The 20,570-nt window shown below is 47.5% G+C and overlaps 1 protein-coding gene across 1 annotated transcript in view; it reads right to left on the bottom strand.

The window, feature by feature from the left end:
* Window positions 1-10,394: 10,394 nt before the first annotated feature.
* The window catches only part of SYT6 (synaptotagmin 6), a 38,058-nt gene continuing 27,882 nt past the window's right edge, over window positions 10,395-20,570 (bottom strand). The window contains exons 4-7 of the mRNA XM_075722377.1: window positions 18,792-18,912; window positions 17,054-17,225; window positions 16,246-16,396; window positions 10,395-10,466 (exon numbers count right to left, since the gene is read on the bottom strand). Of these exons, the coding sequence (XP_075578492.1) occupies window positions 10,395-10,466; window positions 16,246-16,396; window positions 17,054-17,225; window positions 18,792-18,912 (516 nt within the window). The remainder of the gene's footprint in view (window positions 10,467-16,245; window positions 16,397-17,053; window positions 17,226-18,791; window positions 18,913-20,570) is intronic.

The following is a 20,570-nucleotide window of genomic DNA, read 5'->3' as shown; positions in this document are numbered from 1 at the left end:
GCTTTGTTCTTCGCCCCTTGCCAAGAAACAGTGCCCAGAGGCTTAATAGCTCTTAATTCAAGCCATAAACTTGCTATGGCTGCACAGACATTTTAGCGCTGATTTAGAGCAAGGCTGCTTTTCAGATTACCCAGCCCCGGGCTGGCAGTGGAGGACCGGAGCGATGAGCGAGCAGAGACAAAGTGCTGCTGCGGGGGGAAAGCTCTGCTCGGGGAGGCGGCGAGGAGGGGCAGGGCAGGGGCACCTCTGCGACCACGGAGGCGGCGAGGAGGGGCAGGGCAGGGGCACCTCCGCGGCCACGGCGCGACACAGCCCCCTGCCACGCAGCGGTGGCAACAGGCAGCAGGAGCCCACCAGCCAGCCATGGAGCGGGCAGGGGTCCCGCAGGGGTGGGGTAGTGGTGGTGGGGCAGACAGGCAAACTCTGAACGGGAAAGCAAGATTTTTAATACGTAATTAGACGTTCCACTAAAGGGGAAATGAGAACAGAGAAATAAGTGTTAATCCATCAATTACTTTGCAATGGAAATCCAGACCCTGACCTCCAGGTAGCTGCTCCTTGCCAAGTGTCGGAGTCCAGCCCATGACTTCTACAGTCCCTCTCGTCTTTTAGTTTTCATTCCCTTTGAACCTAAAATTGCTTCAAGCCTTGCAACCTGGAGGACTCTTAACAGGCCACAGACCAGAGCTGTGCTTTGTAACTGGCTCCTGCAGAGGATTGCTCCTCACAGCCTTGTTCTAAATTGTCAATTCTTCCTTGACTGCAGTTTTTCAGGAAAGCAGGGTTTTAAATGAAAAGCAGTTTTCCGCAACTGAGCCACCTCCGATGTCAGTGTCATCTGCCATCTCCTGCTTCCTTCCATTCCTGATTCAAGCTTGCCTCAGAAATTGAAATGTTCAGCTTGCTGCAGAATAAATTAAGAAAGAAATATAATTTAATCAAGAGACATCAGTACCAATAAATCCCATGAAATTTTGCACAGCTGGGGTGCAGTGTCATCACGCCGTGTATTGACTGTGCCGTATCCCCTTACGATGTTCAGCTGTATGCTGGCAAACCAGGCAATTACGTGCCACCGAGTCGCATTGCTGGCTCTTGCGTTTTTCCCTTCATTGCAAGAGCCGCTTTCATAAGCTCAAAGAAACATGCAATTTTAGGAAATAATGCTTTTCATTGCATCACCAACTCCGTTCCTGCTGCTGGGAACTCTCACTTCGGGCCAAAAATATCAAATCTCCCAGGGCCTTTGGAATTGGACCTGGACGCAAAGGCAAGCCCTCCTGGGATGCGTGGGGGCCGCTGCCTGGCTCGGGCGCTGCAGCCACCCCCAGCACCCTGTGCCTGCCCTGGGCAGAGGTGCAGCCGAGATGTCCTCACTCATGTCCTGGGCTTCTCTGCCCGGAGCGCTGGTCCCCACACCTTCGCTGGGCAGAGGAGACATCGGGCAGGGTGGGAAGGAGGGTATTTCAGATTTTAACTCTCACATTTTAATTCTTGCTCTGGCTAAAGAAATCCTTATTAAATCCAATCTCTAGCCAACCGTGGTTTGCCCTGAAGGATGTTTGTTGCTGACATACCTGATGATCCTGTTTCTGGCAGCACAAATACCTATTGCTGCTGGGACTGTCTTTGCTGTGGAAAACATCTTATTTTTGCTGATCATTTGTGCACACCAGACAAATTCCAGGTTTCAGAAAGGAGCTTGATTTTTAAGTACTGTGGATTTATGACAGAAAAAACCTCCTTTGGCATTTTTGACATCTTTGCTTGCTCATAAGAAGAAACCCGGCGTGGCGCACAGCTGAGGAACAGTTTGCCTCCTCAGTGGGTTGGGGGGTGTGGGGCCAGCAGTGCCAGCCCGGCCTCCTCGCAGCCCCCAGCACCATCACCTTCTGCAGCAAGCCAGAGATAGCTCGTCCCGCACCATGAGCATTTTAAGCCATCCTTTGTTTTGGAGAGAGGAATCCAAAGAAACTGCTGGAACTGCTGCTCCCATCCTGCACACTGGTGTCGCGCAGCGGTGGCCGGCGGTTGCTGTGGGACAGCTCTGAGTTAAGGTATTTCGTGACTTGCTGCACTGGCCATGAGCTCTGCAGGCCCGGAGATGTTGCTGTGGGGGCTTTTGAATACCCAGCCGGGCAGAATGACGTTAGACCCTCCCTTCATGCAACAGCGTCCAAGAACTTCAGGGGCGGCATGGCCCTCACTGGTTGCATTATCTTGGAGGGATGAGCTTGAAGGACCCTCTCCCATGCCAGCACCAGCCCATTTATCTGGAATACAAATAACCTCAGCTTCTGTTTGCACAATGCTATTTAGGGGTTCGGTGATTTTTTCCTGTTGAGACTGCAGGAGGGAGAAGTGCTGCCCTCCCACTGGGCCAGGCAGAGCACAGCGAATCCACAAACCCACTTCACATACAAGTCTGTAGAGACGGGCCGTTTCTGCTGGCTCATCCCCGATGGGTTTGCGAAGCGTGCTGAGGCTTCGGGCGGCTGGACGTTGTGCGGTGAAGCAGCTGTGTCTGCGCACAGGAGCCTAAAGCAGCTGGGTCCCTGCTCCCAGGACAGCATTTGGCTGGTCCTGAGGCGCCGCGGATGCTCCAGCCTTGCAGCCCAGCACCTCAGGCACCCAAGGGGGAGAGTCCTGTGCCTCTGCCACCCCGGGGCTGCAGCACGCTTCCTCCCGCTCGGCCCTGGTGCGGGACCCCGCTGGCACGAGGAAGGAGGGGAAAATTCCCTCTGTGCTCACGGCGCAAGGGCCAGGGCGGCGCATCCCTGCAGAGGGGCCAGCTCTGTCAGAGGGGGACAGGCAGAGCAGCTCTGCAGCCCTGCAGAATGCACACAGCGTGCAGCAATTAGAGGTTCATTAGATAAAGCTGAGGTTACGCAACAGGCAGAAAGGTCCTCCTGGTTTCTGTAACCATTATGTCCTAGAAAAACTGCATTAATTCATCTCCAGCATCTTGGGCCGTACCGCAACAGCGAGCACTGGATTGCTGTGCCTGGTACCGCAGCCTTTGGAGCAGACGTGCTCAAGGGGGTTTGTAACACGCACCGCCGTGCAGCGCCGAGCCGGCTGGGGGTCCTGCGGCACGGAACCGGTCCTGTGGGACCAAAGCCCCCGGCGGGCTGGCGCAGAGAGCGGGGCTGCCGCAGCTGGGAGGGGGAGACTTGGTGGGGCATCCGCAGCTGGAGGCGTAGGCAGGGTGGTCATGGGCATCAGGAGGAAATCAGCAGTGCAATGAGTAAAATCCTCCTCCATTTATGTAAGCTATCCAAGAGTAATACCAGCAAACTGACTTAATTAAAAAATTACTGCTCTTCCACACTGTCTCTCATGGCAGCGAAGAAACCCTCATCTTCTAAAGCAATTTGAAATGGAGAGGGATGCGCAGGTTGCTAACGGCAGATTAGGAGAAAGTCTTCCACTTCGGAAGCAATTAACAATCCAGAAAGTATTTACATATGTGGATCTGATGACTGGGTCTCATTTCCCGGTCACCATGTCGCTATGGGATGTTTCTCTGCCTGCCTGGGGTCTGGCAGTGCCTCCGGCACGGCTGCCCCCGCCAACAGCCGATGTCTGTGCCCGCACCCCATCCCCGTGGGACGCCTCGTGGGTGCAGCACCGTAACCCCCACCCTGCCCTGAGCCCACGGCAGGGCTGGCGTCCCCGCAGCTCCAGGAAGGGCTGCAGGGATCTCAGTGTGTCTGGCACCCGCAGACAGGGAGGAGATGGGAAGCTGCCGCTCTGCGTTCGGGGCAGCTTTCTCTCCTAATCATATTCTTGCCTGTTATTTCTGATGCTGCAGGTTACCGCGTCTGCACTTGGCTTTGGTGCTGGCTGTTCCCACGGCAACGGAACATGCTCTGGATTTGCCTTGACCCATTCTGAGGTACTTTATTAGCTTTAATGAACTGCATTTTTAATAGAAGCCTACACTGGATTTTTGAAATATATGTGCTTTAAATTCCATGTTTTTAATTACAGATGACATGGGAACATAAGGTACATAATTATATTTGCATGACTAACCCACTGTCTTAAAATATATATATAAAGCTGTAAAATATAATTACAAATTATGTTTCAGAAAAGTCCAGGGGGAAAAAAAAATTCTTGAACATTCAAGTAGCACTGGCACTGAAGGCTGACTGCAGAGGTTTGTAAGCCAAGCAGAGGTACTGGGATGCCTCTGGCGCTTGGACTAAGGTCCAGATTTTCTAAGCTCGTGCATCTGCAAAGAGCAGCCAAACTCCACATCTCCCAGGCTCATCTGCAGCACTGGCCTTTTGACAGCCCGGATTTTGGGGTGATGCTCACCCTGGCAAAAAAGCAAGCTATGTTAACCTTTTATTGCAAAATGAAGACTAGATATTTTTTGCTGTGGAGACATTTAAAAAAAAAGAAAAACACCAGCATGAAAGGAAGAAACACCTCTTCCCTGCCTGTTTGTAGTGCCCAAGTGCTGAGTGTATTCGCATTCACCATGAGATCTTTGGTCCAAGATGAAGCGTCTCGGGACCGTGTGCTCCCGGAGGGCAGCTGAGCAACGGGCGGCTCCGACAGTGACCAGCGCTGCTCCCGCAAAGCAGAGAGCCATCACCTGGCAGCCTGCCCTCCGTGGGTTCCCACCACGCTGAAGCTGACATAGCCCCAGTTTCCTGGGCACGGTGTGCTGGAGATCACCGGGACTTGTGCCAGCTGGAGCCGGTGCGGGACGGCCGCTGCCCGGGCCGTGCACCCCAGCCCCGCACGCCCCGGCAGCAGCGGTGTAAGCAGAGACCAAAGAGAGTAGAGCAATCAGTTTTGTGCACCCAGGAGCTGTGACTCCGTATAAATGACAGAGTTCCTAGTCCCAGGGAGGTCATCCTTTTATGATGCATTGTAACTAGAAATTAGAGCCCTGACCCGGCATTTAAATAAGTGCACGACTGTACTGGTATATATAATTTTAATGGCAGGAAGAATGATCAGGGCCCTGGGGGAGAAAACCTCCAGCAACATGAGACTGAGAAGTCTAGGACTGCTAGATTAGAGAGACGATTAAAAGGGCAAATAGCAAAAGCAGAACAGATAGAGAACTGAGACAAGAATCTCAAGGAACGGGGCTGTACTTTTCTCAAATGAGCTATGATTTGCTGTCTAATTTATTACCTCATAAGCGAAGATAAAAGTATCTGGACTGAAAGTACTTGGACTGAAGACTGAAGCAGGATTGGCATGTGTATGGGGTTGAGTATATGTGGTTACACACTCTTTATAGGCTACTCAAGAATTATGTGTAAATAAAAGGTTTTGAAAGAAATAGAATAAAATCTAAAATGAGGCACACAAAGCTGCTCCTGCTAGAGGGTTTCTGCTGAGCCCATGGCAGGCACAGGTCAGCTCGAGTCGCCCACGTGCCCAGAAACCCGTGTCTGTCACCGAGTCACCCTTCGGAGCGGCCGATGCTGTCGCCGTCGGAGGCAACTGCCAAGTGATCCAGGAATTCTGAATATCCCACGTGCCCCTGTGCCTGCCCTGTCTGCCGGTTCCAGCATCCTAAGGGCTTCAGTGAGACTGCACGGAGTTAAGTCATTTGTGGTCCAGACTCCAAATACCCCAGTCTGTCATTCCCTCCCTCCGGCTCCTGGCATCCACGTGGAGTTTGTGAGTCTTGTTCAAATTCACACAAAACCTCCTATAGAATAAGAAGTGATCCAGAGCTGTAAAAGGCGGGGGCACATAGCCAACCTTACTATGGCAGCTGTGACACACACGCACATTCAACATCGCTATTGAGTTTAAATGTATTTGTTAGGGATTTTTTTTTCCTAAGATAATTACAGGGTAATTACAGGTTTGTTTGTTTCTTAAAACCCCAGTTGTTTTCTTCCTCACTGGCTTTTTTTTTTTTTGTGTGTGTGTGTGATTTGCCTACCTGTGAGTAGCATTCCATAATTAGAAATTGAAGGCCCCTTTTGGAGAATAAATATAAATTGTTATGACAAGATTCTTCTCTTTGCCAAACCATGTATTGCTGATGTATGAAAAAAAAAAAAAATCACACAATAATGCAGTCAGCTTGGAGTATCAGAGAAGAGCTCCAGAGGAACCTGCGTATGCTCCTCAACTGAAAAGGCGAATGTGTTTAAAGACCCACCGCCCCCCTGCAGTGACAGGGGCCGCCCGGCTGGCAGGGAGGATGGGAGGGGGTCAGGGCTTGTGTGCGCCGCGGGCTGTGCTCCTCTGCTGCCCGCAGCGATGCTGAGCGAGCCGTCTGATGCTCATTAGGAAAGATTTGGGGTTCAACTTTGGACTGAACTCTGCTCAAAGCGATGCGATCGTCCTCCCATCTTTCAGAGCACCAGCTGAACCGGGCCGCTTCCTGAGTGGAGCCGCAGAACAGCCCATTTCACCCCAGCAAAACCTTTGTCAAGCACAGCGCTCTTGATTTGCTCGAAAAGGCAGCTCTGTGCTAAGCACAGAGAAGGTGAAGGCTTTTCTGAGAGGCCAGTAGCTGTTACTGACATTCCCAGCAGCATCGCCTCAGGGCACCTTGCTGGGCATCTGCCTGATATGGCGAATGTTTGGAGGCCGCGGGACCGTTCAAAGAGGGGACACTGGAGCGTAGGTTCATTACGGACCTCTGGCACTGGTGAGCGCCAGTCACGGCACTGGGACGCAGTGCTCGGTGCTCGCTTTCAACAGCAACAGCTCTGCAAGAGCTTCAGGCACAGCAGGGCAGCTACAGACACGATACACTGGTGTGTGGGCTGACGTCTCGAGCGCGCGCGGGAGCAGTGCCTCCCCGAGCAAGGGCTGTGTTCAGAGCCCCCCGCCGACCCTGGGACCAGGGGATTCCTGCTGCTGGGAGCTGCGGCCGTCACCGGAGCGGGGGAGCCTTTCCCATCCCAGCTTCCTTCACAGTGTGAAGAGCAGAGCTTCAGCGTGGCTGAAACTCACTTTTCATTGGGTGTTCTTCATTTTTTTTTTCTCATATACCAAGTTATTTTGTTCTCAAATCAGTGCGAGGGCACTTGGCTGGGACAGTTCCTCAGCCCTCTGACCCCTCCTAATGAGCAGTGCAATGGACCCACGGGATTTCACTTCTCCCTGTGTCCCCATCATTCAGCTAGCAGTCATTAAGCGGCAGCCCTCACTTCAGTGTCTCTTACTCTTCCTGCAGTTAGTCATTGTTCTGTGAAATTGGAGACTGGGAGACTAAAGCTAAAAAGAAGGGCGGGGGGGGGAAGGAAGGTCTGGGAATGCTCATGTGTGTTTATTTTTCTTGCAGTACTCAAAATAAAATAAACTATTCATTTGTGGCTGCTTGCAGACTTTGCAAAGTGACCAGTAGCCATACTTGGTTTGTGAGTGTCTCCTTCCCAGCCTGCGTGCCCAGCAGCCGTGCATCAGGAGGTGCCGCTGGCCACCCAGCACCGCTCTCGCCGGCACACTGCCGTCAGCCTGGCACGGCACGCCAGGCCCTCGAACGGCCACCTGGTTCTGAGCAGGACCGACGGCAGCAGCCGTCCTCCCCGGCGGATGAAATTTGCCTTTGCGGTGAGGGTCAAAGGAGCTCAAGTCTCACCATGGCAAACTCTCCCATGGGACATGGCCCTGTGGTGGTCCTCCTTATTTTGCTTGGTAGTAATTCAAACTTCTTTGTGAGTTACTATTATACAGTTAAGTGTAGCATGGAAAGTGAGGAGCAAGAAAGCAACTTAACTAATCCTGGGATGGCACTTGTGCCAGGCTCAGCTCCTTTTCAGAGTTGTAATCCCTCTCTAGATGAAAGGGAAATATTTGCACTTGTACGGTATATCTCGTTTCCATTAGTGTGACCAATCTTCTTGAGTGGCTGCGCTGAGGTGATGACGAACCCACAATGGCTTGATTATCCCCTCACTGAGGGATGTGGCAAAATCTCAGCATTTAAAATATAAGTGTAGGGGGTTTGAGCCATCTAGGCGTGGGTGGTATTCACTAGCGTGAGATCCAGTTTTCCAGTAATGCAAGTGACAGCCAGTATTGAGTGGAAATTGATTATCTGTGTGAAGCAAGGATTAAAAATAGAAGCTTTGTGTCAACCCCACGTATGTTTTGACTAAATCCTAGATAACAAGAAGAATGGATAAAAGACAGAGATTATAGAGAGAACACCAAAAACCAAGAAGCCAGGATGAAAGAAGAAAAGGATTTGAGTGGGTTAGTGCAATTAATGATCGTCAAGTGCCATCCTTGCATCCAGCTGCGACTGCTGTGGCTTCTTCTGGGTAGTTTTGCGTTACAGGTGCTTTGATCTGCAAACCTGCAAGAGGCGCTTCCAATTCATGGTGCTAAACACCCAAGGCTCAGTTCAGCTCAGGTCAAGGTTCAGGGGGCTTGGGATCACTTTTTGAACCATCCACCACTGTAAGACAATTATTTTGAGTGGTTAGAAACTCTTTCCTATAATAAGACCTGGAACATTCCCAGAAAGGGTGCATTGCCTCGAAAAGGGGCATCCTCAGCTGTGTCCCTTGGTAGAAGTCTACAGGGAACATACAGTTCCTGTATGCTGGAAAGCTAATGCAGTTTTACCACCTTTTTGTTTCAATGAACTGTAAGCACTTGAAATATGTATTTTTTTTCTTCTGTGACTAGTGCTCAGGAATTCCCCAAGGGACGTGCATTGACCGTCCCAGGACAGCCAAGAACTGCAGAGTTGATGGCCTCAGGAGTGTCTGCTCCAAATCACACAGTCTGGCCTTGCAGTGCCTCCTACCATGTGAGGCTCTGATACTATCATCATATTTTATAGCATCCGCTGTGATTACTGTAACTATCTAAAATCACATAACACTCAATTGCTGCTTTCACAAGAGGAAGTATTTCGCCACACAAGGCAAGACTTACAAATAAAATAATTTTATTGAGTTTCTGCTTCTATAGCATGTGGCACATAAAGAGAATTAAGACACAAGGTATGATGAGAAATTATGTATTTGACCTTCACTGAACAAAGGATCCATCTTACCCAGAAAAACAATGCAAACAAACACCCTCCTCTGCTAGTCATGATGTTCAGTGAAGGCTGATGCTGTGACATTTAGAAAAATGGAAACTGAAGTCAACCTGAAGCTTGTGGCCAATGTATGCAGTTCTGCTAACCTGATGTGAGGAGAAATGGCTGCCTTGCTAGCAAACTTTATTGTAACTCGAAATCAAAATATTTGCATTTACTTAATTTAATTACAGTGGAACAAACAGCACTAATGTACTTATTAACTCAGAGAAAAATCTACGATGAGAAAGTGTCCAAAAATCCACAGCTGTCTGATAAAGATCGGCTGATTTAGCTGCGTTTGCAAAGCTAGTGCTTGGGATGTCATAACCTCATTTTTGGCCTCTGCAGCAAAGGAACCAGCAAAGTTTCATTTTTTCAAAACTTGGTCTTCCTCCAGGGTTTGGGCCTTAGAAACTTTTTCATTAAGGAAGTGCTGATAGTTCAAGAAAAAAGTTCGGAAGCTTTTTTTAGTATTGGTTGTCTTTCTATATTTCTCTTTAACTTTTTTTTCACCCTTTATTACTAGGGCGATGTAAGAAAAAAAAGATCTAGTGTTCATGCAAGGATGTCAGCTATTTCTGTAACATCTTTCCCCCTTCATGTCTGAACCCCACTTGCAGCAACGCAGTTCACTCCGCATAACATGGCGATGTATGGGGGAATGAGCAGCAGCTACGAAGGGGTCTTAAGAACCTGTTCATGCAAGTAGCTCTAGGGAGACTTCAAATACAGGGAAAAAACCAGTTTCCCCCCCTGAGGAATCAATGGCATTTTTTATATATGACAAAAGGAATTTGGGCTACACACTGCACAAACTTCTAACGGCTCATGAACAGCTCTAGAGGAACAGGAAACCCGTGAGCACGCTGCTGGATGTGGGCTGCCCGCAGGAGTGCAGCGCTGCCCGCAGATCAGCAGTCGCCTCTCGCACCTCTCGCTGCCGCTCTTCCCAGCGGGCACAGAGTGCAGCAGGGCTGGGCCAGGCGTCCCCTCTCCTGGCCGCCTGTGCCGTCTGCAGGCACTCGGAGCATCTGTGCACTTTTCCAGCCTTTCTACACACTAAAAACTATTTTACATGTTATTTTACAGACCAAACTTCCAGCTCATGTCTCAGTCCACCTTCTTCCTCCGGAAACACATCCATACAGTAAAAGCCACAAAAAAAACATCACCTTGGGAGACATATTAGACAAAGACATATTTGACCACAAAACGGGTTTCTGCCTTTACTTACGCAGGAACAACTAGACTGGAAAGTCTTGCTGCTGCTACTACCACTCAGCAACAAATTACTGAGACTGTAGGCCAAGTGCAAAAATAACTTGGTGTGGTCCCATTTCAGTCGCCGCGCTCTGTCTCACGGTGTGGGTGGTGGTTTAGGCGAGGGACAGGAACCCTGGCTGTCAAAGCTCGCCGCCCGGCCTTGCCACTGGTGGGAGAAAAAAGAAAGCAAGTCTAAGCAAACGGGAGAGATTATTTGAAATTCTTCACATCCCTTTACTGCGCTGCCTGTCTCCTGTATTCTCATCTGCTCCACAGCATGTTTCAACTTACTGAATGCCTGTGTTTAACCACTCAGGAAGAATTACTGAACAATTCACTTTATTGCTTTGTAAATCAATTTACAATTGTGAGGACTGCTCACAAAAAAGGAAAAACAAACAGTATCTGTATGTGCTATGAAGACAAAGTTTGCTCTCAGTTTAGCTTTCTGTTGTTTCCTGGTTTAGTGCTGTCGCTTTTTTGTTTTAGAAATACTGCCTAATTGCAAAGTTACTCGAGTCTTTCCAGTCTGGTAATTTGACTACACAGAAGCTACTGCCACAGTGCCAGAGACATTTCTCAAAGTGAAAATCGGATCAGAGAGTCAGTGGATGTAGCAAACATTTTTTTTGTCATACTTACGGGATCATAAATTATTAGTCATCTGCCTTGGGGGCTATTATTATAATTCAAACCCATTACTCCTCATTTTGAGTACTTGCCCATCTCACCATCTTGTTTTATTAAATTCAAATGACAAATGATAGGCATCTCCCAGAGACAACAGGAGGCATAGTACTTCCACTGCTTCGTTCCCCACCCCGGATCAATTCCCTCCTCTCCTACATAAGCAGAAACTCTTTGCAGGCTAATGTTAATGCTCTAGCATGTATGAATTTCACGTCTGTGGGTGAAAACTCATTTGGCAAATTGAACTTCACCCTTGGCTTGGCAAAGGCATTTCAAATGAAATGCAACTGAAGATGAGAGAACAGGATGGCTGCACGGTGCTCGCAGGAAGGCCGAGCAAGCCAAACAACCATTTGCAGCGACTGCCAGTGTCAGCAATAGCAAAGGGCCAGGGCCGGGTGGCCGTGCCTCCTCCCTGCTCCGGGGGTGCATCCGCGGCTGCTGCCGGTGGGGGCTTGCAACGCTGTGGGTACCCCTCGGTGAGGGCCGGTGCCACGCCGTGGGCTCTGCTGCCCACTGCCCGTCGGCGCTGGCCCTGCCCGGGCCGGGTCTGCCCTTGCAGCACTCAGAGCACGCTCGCGTTCGTTTGAGGCCAGCCGGCAGAGGCTGCGTTTTATCCTTTGCTTCGCAAGTGTGCATTTTGATGGTTACAAAGTAGGGGCAGGGATGGGGTCAGGAATTTAGGCAATTTCCTTCCCCAAAGAGACCAGTCAGTGCAGAGTAACTCACTGCACAGGTTTGCATTATGCTGACTGTATTTCATCAGGGCTGAGCAGAAATTAATGCATGAAGAAGCTGGAGAGGTTGTCCTTCCAAGCAGGCTACCTTAAGGTAAGGAAACAGTTCCTTCTGTGTTTCTCATGTCAAATGTATTTGCTAAAATCCCTGAGGAACTGATAATGTGGATACAACCTTCCCGTAAGAATTACCAATAAAACAGCAGATAAGCAGAAATTACAATAGAAATGTTTTTTGGCAGAGTCCTCAGCATGCTCCTTGCATTGTTCTGCCTGCAGTTACAGCGATGTTTGCTACTCCAAAAATGTGATGAAAACTCTTCCAAGAGTAGGTTCAAGTGACCAGTGTGCCATGAGGAACCTGGAGATACTTTTCCTTCATTTAATTAGAAAAGGTGAACCATCCATTGTGTAATTAACAGTCAGAAACTAGGAACAGTTCAATGCAAGTCAAACATGCCCAAAAGTCTGGAAGAGGCTAGTTTTGCATAGCTTTAAAGATAAATGGCTGCTCTTCATTACGGGCATGACTTAGCTCTCAGCAAAGTTATTGGTTTTTATCTGGAGAAATAGTTTAAACAAATAAATGCTCCCACGCTGAATGTCAGAGGGACTTGGCAACATCAAAGACCCATTTTGCATTGCACTGATGATCCTGCTCTACAATATCAGACAGAGTTTGTCTTTCATAGATAACTGAAAATTCCCATTTTCAGAAGTCCCCTTCAAAGTCTAGAAAGACGTGCTGTAATTTTATATTTCTTTTTATAGACATATCACTTAACCTGGCTGATGGGTGTATTGAGAAATGCGGAAGAAATGGCAATGGGTGGGATGGCTGAAGCACACCTGGGAGGCCGAGGCCACAGCGGCAGGTGTCAGCAGGACCTTGGGGCTGAAAAAGGGGGACCAGGTTTGTGCTGAGGGCAAGAGTTCATTGTCAGAACAACTTCAAAATGCAACAGCAAGTGGGATTCTCGTCTTCTGCTCACAAACTCTCCTTCTAAATGGTTGTGCGAGGAGGATAGTACTTAGAAACCTGTAATTAATGATTCATTTGCACATGTTCTCTTTTTAATGAAGATGGTCATTAAAGAAGTGCAGTCCTCACAGTTTGTTACTCACTGTTGATAAATATGGAGCAATCAAAGACACAAAAAGTAACAGAAGCAAGTCTCCCTGAAGACTGCAGCAATGAAAGGGAAGAGCAACGCTGGCTGACAGAGAGAGGGCCCGGGCCATGCTGACCCCGAAGCGAGGGGTCTGGGCTGTGCTAGCACAGCTGCAGCTGCTGGAACAGGCGCGACGCTGCCCAGGCTCCTCGCGCTGGACAGGCAAGGAGCCGTGCCTGCAGCGCAGCCCCAAGGGCACCGGCGCCCGTCTGTTCGTCCATCTGTCCCACACTGCTGTGGCGAGAGCTGGGGGCTGGGGCCTGCCCGTTCTCCTGGTGCCACACACCTCCGGTGGTGGTTTTGCTGGTAACGTCACCAGAACCTGCCATTCGGACCCGTAGTCAACACGTGGCATAAGCCCCTTTTTTTGGTCAGAGGTTTTTCAAGACATAGCAGGCAGGGCAGGACGTGTGTAGGCTAGTAAAGACATCCCAGATTTCCCACCCTTTTCTTCACCCATCTGCAGTCCTGAGCTGTGTCGGGAGGGGAGGGGGCCAGGACACATCTGCGGAGCGGCACGGGGAGACGGCAGCAGCACTGAACAGCTCTGCGCTCCCGGGTTAACAGCTCCAGTCATCCATTGCTCAATTTATACGTGCAAAAAGACAATGCAGTCCTAGCTTTCTTGCTTTCGGTTTAAGATCAAACACTCAATCAGGAAAGATGCTGAAGTACAGCAGAGGCTGTCACCAATCACTAGAGCAAACAGGGAAGAGCAGGAGGATCAACTAGAAAGCAAATGCTCCATTTGCTGGTGCCTGGCTGTGAATGCTCTGAAGATGAAGATGATGATGAAGATGAAGATGATGAAGATGAAGATGAGCGCTCAGGATGCCAGCACAGCCTGAGCTCACCCCCACGAAGATACAAGCGTGAAGAAGGGGTGGAGGGTCAGCAGCTTCTCCCCAGCATCTGCATTCAAGGGTAGACGGACCGGGGAGCTGGCAGCCCCCGGCCCTGGGCTGACGGAGCCGGCAGGCGGCTCTGCCGCGACCCTCGGCCCCCATCACCCGGCACACCCCCGGCCTGGACGGCCTCCCTGTGCACGGGGACCCGGTGCTGATGGTACAGGATACGGAGCCCAGATTGCTTTTAAAAGATGCACAAACACATACGGAAAAGACGATATGACTACTTGTAACCAACAAATACCATTTCCCGTTAATTTCTGTCCAGGAGCTGTGCCTTTTTCTGTTTGTTTTTTTTTCTAAGCTGCACTAGGGATTTGCAGACAGCAGTGCTAAAATTTAAAAGGCCAAATAAATACAGGGACCATTTGCTTGCTGGCTCTGTGCACCAGCTTGTGGCAGAAATACCAGAACAGATGATCAGAGGCTTTTTTTTTTTTCTTTTCTTTTAAGCAGAGCTCCTGACCTGTGCACTGGTGGGTGAAATGATTCACTCAGGTTTTTTTTTTCCAAAGTCCTGGGGGCTCAGCAGTGGTTTTCAAAGTATATTTTAGAAGGTGAGTCATCTTACATGCCTTCCTTTGTTTCTCTGAGTTTCATCTCAATAATTACCATCTTTTTTTTTTTTCCTATTGATTATCAAAAACTTTACAGGAGTCTTTCTTTCAAACTCCCACCTGCATCTGAAAAATAGTGTGTTAAAGTCATATAAAATATGAACTGGAGAAGGAACTCCTGCCCCTGGGTCAGACGTGGCAGCTGGTATTGTGCTGTGAGGTGTACGGATGATACAGACATTGAGCTAACTGATCAAATGATAGATCGCTAAGTGTTTATGCTGAAACTCAGCGGTCGCTGGTCCCCAGCTCTCCGTGGCAGTGTGAGATGGCATATGTTGCCTGCCCAAACAGCTATGGCTCATGTGTACAATGCCAGTGTTCTAGCATGGAAAGGCTAATGAAAGCCTGGTACTGCTCACCACCCAAGGCGATATTCCCGTTATACACAAATTGCACATCTGTTTAATTCTGTTTTGATTTACACCGGTTCTGCACAGCTGACCCTGTGTGGTTACTCCCAATTTACAGTGGGGCAATATGAGATCACGGAACGCCTAATCCAAGTGAGTGTGAATTTTCAGATATCCATTATATCTGATATATGTATCTCCATTGTGTCTTAAACTAAAATATTAATTGCCAGGTTTTCCCACTGGGTGTAACTTGACCTGGGTCTAGGAAGCGAGGATATTCCTCTGATAAACCCTGGCTCTGGACAGGGCCCTACGGCCACGTTTCATCTGCGACAGAGAAATGCCCACCACGGGACGCAGCAGTAATGAAAACCACTGCAGAGCTCTGCTCGGGCGGCTGGCCGGCCTCACCTCACGTGGCTGCTGCTTACAAATGCCTGGAGAGAGAAAGAAACCTGCAGATGAAGCAGACCTGCCTCTGGGGTGGGCATGTCTGAATTTCAGAAGCCAGCCTGATGCACATGAGCTGGGATTGAGAGCACTGAGCACAACCTGCATTCCTGTTAGAGGAAAGAGCAGATTTCAAAGAAACGTAGAGTTTGATGCATACTAATTCAGACTGCTGTGGAGGATCACCGAGCCTAGTGATCTGCCTTCCAGTAGAGCTCAGCATCTGAACTTCAAAGGGAAAATAAGATGCTTTTTGTTATGTACTTAGTCTGTGGCTTTGAGAGAAAATGCCTCCTTAGCCCCAGATACAGTGGGAGGTTTTATTGCTTTTATTGTGCTATCATGGGCCACAAATGCTGGCTTTCTTTTCATACCTGAAGTGTCAATAGCATGTGTGCCATTTTCCACATCTCTCTCCTCCCGAATTTATGACCTAACTCAGGCAAAACCCAAAAAGCTCTATAGGAGCGCGAGAAAATGAAGTGCAAGGAGGAAGAAAATGCTAGAGATGGCCAAAATGGTACCCAGGCATTTCAGCCCTATTTTATCATCTGGGGCTGCATCAGGTGAATCTCTTTCTCTGGAGATGCTTAGAGCAATTACATTTGTTCTATTTATTCTCCCTCAAAGGCTTGGAGATGAGTCAACAGAAAAAACTTTTAGGATGAAAAAATTGAAACTTGAAATAGGCTATATCCCTGGACAATTTCTTCTGCAATCAGAACAGCGTTCTCTTTCCTTACTGCTCTCAATCTCTAATTGGAAAAAAAAAAATAAAAACAATACAGTAACAGTCACATCTGTAAATACAGTCCTTTTCATTCTTGCTTGCGAGCTCAAGGAGCTATTTCAAGACAATACAGAGATGCTTGTTTTCTAGAGTTCATTTCTGGTGAGAAAATTCCCTCAGCTCTTGTCAGAAATTCCCAAGTGAGAGTAGAAGCTCTCTGAAAGCCTTGAACCAGCTCAGTCATGCACGGCACATGCATTAGAAGGAAAGAATAACTCCACACACCTCTTTGAAAGACTTCTTTACCTCCACTAATGGATGCCAGTGCGCAATGGGCTTGCGTGGGTACGCCAGCATCTCATTCCAGTGGTCTCTGCCCAGGCCTTCAGCATTGACCCCCACGCGGCAAACCCCAATAATCTCATTGTGACCCACTCTGAAGAACAACAGAAAAGCAACACAATTATCTCTCACACGGACTACCTGCACGCTCTCTAACCAAGACTTCTGACCCCACGTTATCAGAGCGCCACGAGGCACCGTGCTAGTGAACGTGGGCTGTTGTATCTGCACGATGACAGTCAGATCTTGTCTGCTACTGTCAGCGCACGCAGCCCCCAGCACAGTTAGGCACTGCCATCGCTAGAAGTAATTATAACAGCTTTAAAATTATTTGAACTGTAGCTCAGTCTAGATATCTGGAAGGATGTGTGATGTAGTGGTGTACAGCAAGAATAAGTACAAGTTCAGTAATGGATAATTCATATGCCAATTGCTACTCAGAGTGAGACCATTTGCTTTCTAAAATGGGATGACAGTTTGCAGGACAAGCAAATAGTGAAGGGGAACACAGTACTCACTCAAGAAAATTCAATAAAGCAAAGGACCAGCTTTAGCATACTTACTATTCTAGCAGGTCATTTTCCACAATCCTAAATAACAATGACACTTTAACAATAAATCACTTGAGACAGATTGATGCCACAGACCTGTGCAATCAAGGCCATGATACGAAGGTAAATGGCTATTGAGCTGGAAAACCTGCACCCAACGGGATGTCTTCCCCTCCAGCTCTCCAGAGCCTCCCACCTACCGATCATAATCCATGACAGAGATAAGCAGACTGACTTGATCCATGTTCTCTGGGGGGATGTCAAAGATTATTGCTTCATTGTAAGTGGGATTAAGTGTGTTTTTCTTTATGGTGGTTTTCTTCTTTTTCAGTCTTCGCCCGTCACAGAGCAAAGACACTTTGACATAGGGATCTGGAGAGGAAGAGATAGGAAAAGGCCTTCCGTTTATGGAGGTTTATTTTGTTACCATCACAATACAGAAACAGCATGATCAAAGGATGGTCTGTGAATTCCCATGAGCCAAAGGCACTCCTCAAATGTACTTTTAGAAAAAAGGATGTCTGTGTACTCATCAAACCCACCATTTCTCGTACTGGTGTGAGTGCTGACGTGAGGTTCAGGCACTGGAGAACCAGCACTGCAGTCTTCTTGGAAGGAAAAATCAGCCATTTCCATCAGTTTTTCTGTGATAATGGTTTGCAAGTCTACAAAGGCCCCATCTCAGACCAAGAGCCCATATTCATTAGAAGACGATAACAGACACTGGACACTCAGGCATTCTCGCTTGCATTAATTGCATGACCATAGACAGCAAACCCAGTGCTTTCTCTGAAGCAAAACCGTAACTTTTTCAAAATTTGCCTAAGAGAGCAAAATATAATGCAGCATTTTGACCATCCAAACAGGCAGAAGGGGGTATTTTACAGGAATCCTTTCCTGCACTGCTACCAAAACTATCCATTTGCTAACATTATGTAGCAGAGTTACAGTGGGTAGGGGAATTTTAAAACACATTTTCCCAATATCAGAGAGCAGCAAAAAGAAAAGGTACTAGGGCAGCTCTGCTTCACGTGCTCTCCACTGGCTGATGGTGGCAGAATGCCCTCCAGTTACAAACAGCTCCTGTTTGCTGTAATGGCCGTGCAGGCGATTTCAATGCATTTTCAAGTAACAGTAAACGTGCAATGTATTATCACAGAAATGCTGAGCTGGTTTCATCTGAAGTCTCAATTCTCAGATATTTCATATGGTATCAAGCTCCAACTGAGTAGAAATGTTTTCTGCAAAGATCTTTTACTGTACTCTTAACTGCCTTTTATACAAGTCATCAATGAAATTGAAATACTATGATGTTGAGCTCTGGAAAAAAAACTGCTTTTTTTTGTTGAAATCCAGAATTTATGCATGCTGAATTTGCAAGCCAACTCTTTGGAACTGTGAATGCATACAGTCTTCAGGTGACTTTGATCCTAACATTTGCATACTGGCCACTGTACAGAGGAATGCACACTCACCTGGGATTTACCCAGTTGGCCCTTGATCCTTTCCTAATCTTGGGGTGAAATGATTGATTCTGGCTGTAGGGGGTTATCTGATGGAAAACTCCCTACTCACATAAAACTGCTAGGGTCAGTATCTGCAACAGCTCTGAAGCATCCAACCCAAGAGACACATCAGAGCTTTGACTCTGCAAACCCTCCCATGGGGATGGGAAACCGCTGGCCGTCCCCTTGAACAGTATGTTCAGCTATATAATCACCCTCCCTGGATTCACGCCTTTGGGAATGAGTTTAAAAGACAATTCTACTGTTAAAATTTTGTGCATACTTAAAACACGGACAAAGCTTTTTCAGGTGTTTCAGTGACAATACAGCCGTGACATCAAGAGACATATGCGCACTACCCATTGAGGCTCCCCTGAGGGAGGAGGAGGAAGTGTGGATGCAATGGGGTCCTTCTCAGCCATCAAGCACCTACCTGAGTAACCAGTGATATCCATAGCTTTGAGATTCCTGCATTTAATGACTGTTAAGGTCAGGCGACCTGCAGTTGGCAAATAACAAAGGGAAAACATGATCTCTCCCAGGTCGACGCTTTCCTTTAATAAAACAGAGAATACATTATATTGGAAACGTGCCAGAACCAGCTAGGCTGCCTCCACCCTCCACCACAACGCTTCACACAGGATCCATGCAGCACTCTCGCTGGAACAGGCTTTTCTCTATTCTGTCATTTTCAAGTGAATGACACTTCACTACATGGCGGTGCTGCAGCATTTATTTTCCAGTGTATCCCAACATTATTTTCTAGAAAGGAATATAGGGAACAGGAAAAAAAAACTTGTCCAAATGTTACAGCTTCAAATCATAGTTAAGGACAATCTTCCATTGCATCAGCATGTGCTTCCTATTGCAACATTACAGCTAATGCACTCCTCTTTTTCTGCTCCATTGCTTACGCAGAAGTGAAGTGATATCTAACACCAAATAAGGGCCATGAAGGAAATTACATTAGTATCAAGTTTTGCTTGAATGTACAGTATATGTCGTCTAGTGCCAAGCGTGTGACACTAACATCTGTTTCTTCAAATGGAGAAATACCACACACAGAGCGAGATCACAGAAAGGTGAGACCTTACGCAGCAGTGCCATAATTCTCTGGTTGTACACTGCAACAAGTGACTTTCTAGCACACCCGCTGCCATTGGTTCGGTAACAGAGGTTTATGGACCTCGTTGGTACCTAACATTACAGAAGAGAACGCAGACAGCTCTGAGTAACACAGTGATTTTTCTCTGAAGTTGAGCATGAATTACTAGGTAGTTACAGACCAGGGGGTCATAGGTTTAATACAGAAGAGAACCATGAAGGGCTCCATTTAGTAGCAATTGAGCTTTTAGGTTGTGACCTGCTTACTATCATTTGGACCACCAAGCCCTTTGAGATGCCTTCAAAGAGCTAACAAACGCAGTATGAGGCATGTATATGTACGTATATAAATAGTGAATTAACCAGCAGATGGCACTCAGAAACATTTGGTAGTTTCTGGATTACATAGAGGCAAATAAAATTTACTCTATTAGTGCCCCATAAAACAGCTTTTACACATAGCTCTTAGTACCTCTTGTACATACAGCCTTATCTACTACACCTCCTAAAAGCCCATTCTGTCATTGCCTTTGCTCATGGGAATTCGGGGCAGGGGGGTATTATTTAAACTAGAAAGCATTATCATCTAAGTCAGCAGAAAGATTTCCAAATAACTTCCAAAAATGGATTTTAAAAAAAATGTATCTTATTTTGTACATACAGATCCCACATCTGTAGAGCAAACAACCTGTTTATTTTTGGAAACAGAGTGTTTGATTCGTTTCAATGTGATATAATGATCTGCTGAAAAGAAATTCTAGCTGTTAGTAGTAGACTGATGGAACCAAAAAGACAAGTAAATGCATTAGGCACTTAAAGCTTTGCTAAGTGTTAGGAGAATAGACCTTGTTGATGGATGAGATTTTTGCCAAATTATTTCCTTCTCGTTCTCTGGTAAGGCAAAGATTAGATATTTATTCCACTTAGACGTGCAGAATGCTAATGAACGTTACATAAAAGTCTCGACTCTTGACAAGACTTCACTTGACTAGCAAATAAATTGAAAATCTTCTTAAGCACAGTGTACAAAAGAAACAGTGGCAGCTGAATGTTTTCTAGACAGAGCAATGTATGACCAGACTTGTAAGTATCTAAATAAACGTTGTCT

Source organism: Pelecanus crispus, chromosome 17 (genome assembly GCF_030463565.1).
Source record: "Pelecanus crispus isolate bPelCri1 chromosome 17, bPelCri1.pri, whole genome shotgun sequence".
Taxonomy (NCBI): Eukaryota; Metazoa; Chordata; class Aves; order Pelecaniformes; family Pelecanidae; genus Pelecanus; species Pelecanus crispus.
Note: the sequence above shows the minus strand (reverse complement) of the source record. Positions and strands in the feature narration are given on the sequence as shown.